The 4,346-nt window shown below is 35.8% G+C and overlaps 1 protein-coding gene across 1 annotated transcript in view; it reads right to left on the reverse strand.

The window, feature by feature from the left end:
- Positions 1-4,346, reverse strand: part of sergef (secretion regulating guanine nucleotide exchange factor) — a 21,447-nt gene that overhangs the window by 9,701 nt on the left and 7,400 nt on the right. Inside the window, exon 10 of the mRNA XM_016466844.1 lies at positions 1,489-1,525. Within this exon, the coding sequence (XP_016322330.1) occupies positions 1,489-1,525 (37 nt within the window). The remainder of the gene's footprint in view (positions 1-1,488; positions 1,526-4,346) is intronic.

Genomic DNA, 4,346 nt, shown 5'->3' on the forward strand with positions numbered 1-4,346 from the left:
CTGCAATATAACAAAGAGTGAAAAATTTAAGGGGGTCTGAATACTTTCCGTACCCACTGTGTATATATATATATATACTGTGTATATATATATTAGGGCTGTCAGTCGATCAACATTTTTAATCCAATTAATTACATGATGTTTAGATGAATCTAATTAATCGCAATTAATCGCAAAATAAATTTGACTGTGAAAATACCCACAAAAGATTATTTAAAGATATTTTTTTTAAATGAGAAAGTATCAAGTAGGCATTACAAATTGTAGCTTTAGAAATATTTTATTTGATTCAATAAAAAAATGTATTACACAAACATTTAGGTTACAACGGACTAACATAACCTATGGAACATAAAAGAAGATAATTTGAGTAGCATCAGTATTGTTTGCTCATACAATGAAAGTCATTGGTAACCAAAACAGCTTTGTTACCAACAGTCTTCAAAATACCAAAGTCCCTTTATGTTTATGTTCCACAAAAGTAAGGTTTAAAACGACATGAGGGACGTGAGAGTAAATTATGACAGAATTAAAATTTTTTGGGTGAACTATCCCTTTAATGTTTTTATTATTATTATTATTAATAATAATAATTAAATGATACTCTAAATAAGAAACCAAATCTGCCAGCAGGTAGCGGTAAATGTAATTAATTTGATTCGTTCAAACGGCTGATTCATTCGGGAATAAACTAACCCTGCGTTCCATTCGGAAGGGCTCATCCCTAATCCCTTCAAAGTTGTTTACCCTTCGGAGTGAGAGCTTCGAAGGGTTGAAGGGTGTAGGGGACCAAACAACTGTTTCTTGAAGTGCCCTTCTGCGTCACCATCACGTGCCCACACGGAGGCGCCGTCATCATGCAAAGAATCTACACAAAGGATCATGGGAGCCCGAAGTGTCCATCAGTTGTACCCTTCGAAATCCTTCATTCCGAAGGGCCCTTTGAAGTGGCCAGTTTTGAGCACTTCAGTTTGGAACGACCCTTCAATATGGAGACCATGGTTGTTTTCACTCCGAAGTGCCCTTCGGAGGGCGATATATATCCCGTTTGGAACGCACTGTAAATGGGCCTTTGAATCATTGATTCACACGATTCGTTCAAAACGCGGATTCATTCAGAAACTAAACACCGCTGTGTTGCTCGAAGATGCACAACAATTCTGCTATGTCTTTAAAGGTAATATATTCTTTGCTAAATTGAGCAAAAACACATAATATTGTGTTCAAAATATAACAACAACTTCTTATTTACTGAACTGTTGTATAAAATCACATTTAAACGCGTGATATCCGGGACAAAATCAGCACTTGTGTAAGCCTACTGCACTACTGCTCGTGTAATATCGTATGATATAAATATGAGACAAAAACACATACAGGGGCATTTTTGCACCAATATCTTGAATTTTAGGGCATAACTGCATTTATGGAGTTGTTGCCCTGCATCATATTTGTCATAAAACAAACACCCAGGCTCATTGTACTCACCCACAACAGCCAGGTTGTGTTCAGATCCACATGCAATCTGCAAAAAAACAGAAAACCTATTATGTGCTCTGCTCACATTCCAAACACAATAATCCCTGACAGACCTCAATTTGACCCTCTCACACACACACACACGTCACACACACACTCTCTCCATGCCTGTAACAGGAGCCGGGATGCCTGAATCGAACATTCCCTGCAGGGAAGCGGGTACGAGGACTGAGGCGTACAGCGGTTTGGGGGTGGGAAGAGGTGATTTATACATCCAGCCGGGCAGAGAAGCTTCCTGCACTCAAAAATAGCACAAACACACAAGCGGCCCTGATGCCGGAGTCATATGTCCGTTACCATGACGACCCGTGAGGATGTGAGTGGGTGACCGGGCGTTTCTGGTTGGTTTATTAACGTTTGGTGATCAGAGCTAGTTATGTGGAGGAAATAGGCTGCTAGTGGACAAAAACACATCGCTAATGCTCTCTGCCGGAGCTGGGAGGATGCCGTCCACACAGACATGCTCGAATTTGTGGAAATTATACCAGTGCATTATGGGAAAAGGCAGCCTGAAACTTCTCTTGTTTCATTACCCAGTATCTATAAACCTAAAACTAAAGATGCCTTTCTGTCTTTGAGTTTACTCTGGAAGTGACTAGTCACGTGGTCAAAGCTGGATGCATTCTCATAATGTTTATATACTATCATTCAATCAGCTGTAATTAGGATACCGTAAAAATAGTGAAAAAAGTTAAAATAATTACATAAATATGTATAATTATTTATTAATTTGTAATTATAAAACATAATTTTAAACAATTTAGGGAATATTTAATTTATTAATTTAAAATAATCCATGAAGATTTTATATATTTATGTATTTATTTATTATTTTACAGAGCATTTTTTAAAATGTCATTATTACTTTATATAGACATACAATTAGAAACAAAAGATAATTATATATTTTTTAAGTTAGCATAAATTATGAAATACTATTATTTATTTATTTAGAATAATATATAATATATTACATTGTTAGAATATTTCCATTTATTTAAAAAGCATATTTAGAATAATTTACAAAACATGTCAGAAATTGAGCGTTATAATTTCAATATTGTTTTAAATGGACATACATACATTTAGAAACAAAAGATAATTAACTTTATTAATTTAGAATAAACTATTAAATACTTTTATTTATTTATTAATTTGGAATAATTTATAGAATACTTCTGTTTATTTAGAATGATTCATTAAATTTTTTATGCACGTATTTAATGTATTAATTTTTAATGTAAAATAATTTACAGATCATATCTTAAATTGAGCATAATATGAAATTTGAAAGTATCACATAGAATTTCGTCTTTGCCATAATTATAACAATTTCATAATTTTAACTTTTTATCTCATAATTATGACTGTACTATGTTTGGCTTTTAATCTTACAATTTAGATTTTTTTTTAAACAGCATAATTTTGATTTAGCATCTTATTGCTTACAACTTATTGATCTTATGATTTCATAATATATGAAAATACTTTTCTGTATTTATTTAGAATATTCTGAATATTTTTTTCCATTAATTTATTTATTAGATTTCTTACATTAAGACTAATAATTTTAATATAGCTTTAAACCAGGGCTGCCCAAACTCGGTCCTGGAGGGCCGGTGTCCTGCAGAGGTTAGCTCCAACTTGCCTCAACACACCTGACTGGAAGGTTCTCTGCCTAGTAAGAGCTTGATTAGCTTGTTCAGGTGTGTTTAATTAGGGTTGGAGCTAAACTCTGCTGGACACCGGCGCTCCAGGACCGAGTTTGGACAGCCCTGGACTATAATAATCTTTAATGCATAAAAACTCAGGGAAAGCCAGAGGGGTGCAGCTCGTTTCCTTCTTCTGTTTGAACTGCTTTTAACTGCTCTGAAAATCACACTCGGCTCTCTTTATTTGTAAAAGATTCGAAGCCGCGCTTTAAAACACGGTGCTGTGAGCCAAAGCCCATTTTGTGTTTATTTAAACGGAAACCTTTTTCATTGCAATCCACGGAACCGTGTTGAAAAGCAATCGGCTCACACTACTTCATTTCTGTCTGAGGCGCTACGCTTCCCGCCTCACAGGATCGTGGCGCACAGGTACCGAGTTTGGGCACCCCTGCTTTAAACAGATATACAAGTACATACAGTTAGAAACAAAAGATATGTGTGAGTAGATGATGAGCTGGTAGGCCAGAGACAGAAATATTACAAGCTGGTGATGTAACGGTCATTTAAATACATAATGAATAATATTCAATGCAATCAAACAGAAATGTTGACCGTTATGGGAACGATGTAGTATTGATCCACGGTACACAGTGATAGTAAATGTACAAAGGAAGGTTTTTTGCAGATACAGTACAAACAAAAGCAGGAGCCTCCTGTCAGACGTCAATGAATGATCTGTCCTGATGCAGTCTGTTTCTCTCGCCATCACCAACAAAACAACCCCAACTCCTCCTCACATCCACCCATCTGTCCCCAGCTGACCCCACGCCACACAAACACAGCACACAGCCAGTCAAAAACAGCACAGCGACTGTCCAAACGTTAAGGACTGCTGTCAGATCAGTGACAAGGGACGCTGAACGTGTAGACTAAATACTAGTCTTGCTTAGCTAGGTTTTGGACTATCAGCAAGTCTAGTCCACTTATTCTGACCAAGAACCACTGTTCTTGAACCAGAGATAGTCTAAGTGACATGTGAAGCGACCAACCAAAAGCACAATCCCTCCCCAAAATTATTATTGTAATGCAAACCATTAAAAAATGCAAATAAAACAATGAAATTATATATATATATATATATATATATGTGTGTGT

The sequence above is a fragment of the Sinocyclocheilus anshuiensis genome, unplaced genomic scaffold, assembly GCF_001515605.1.
Source record: "Sinocyclocheilus anshuiensis isolate Anshui unplaced genomic scaffold, SAMN03320099.WGS_v1.1 scaffold68, whole genome shotgun sequence".
NCBI classification, from domain to species: domain Eukaryota; kingdom Metazoa; phylum Chordata; class Actinopteri; order Cypriniformes; family Cyprinidae; genus Sinocyclocheilus; species Sinocyclocheilus anshuiensis.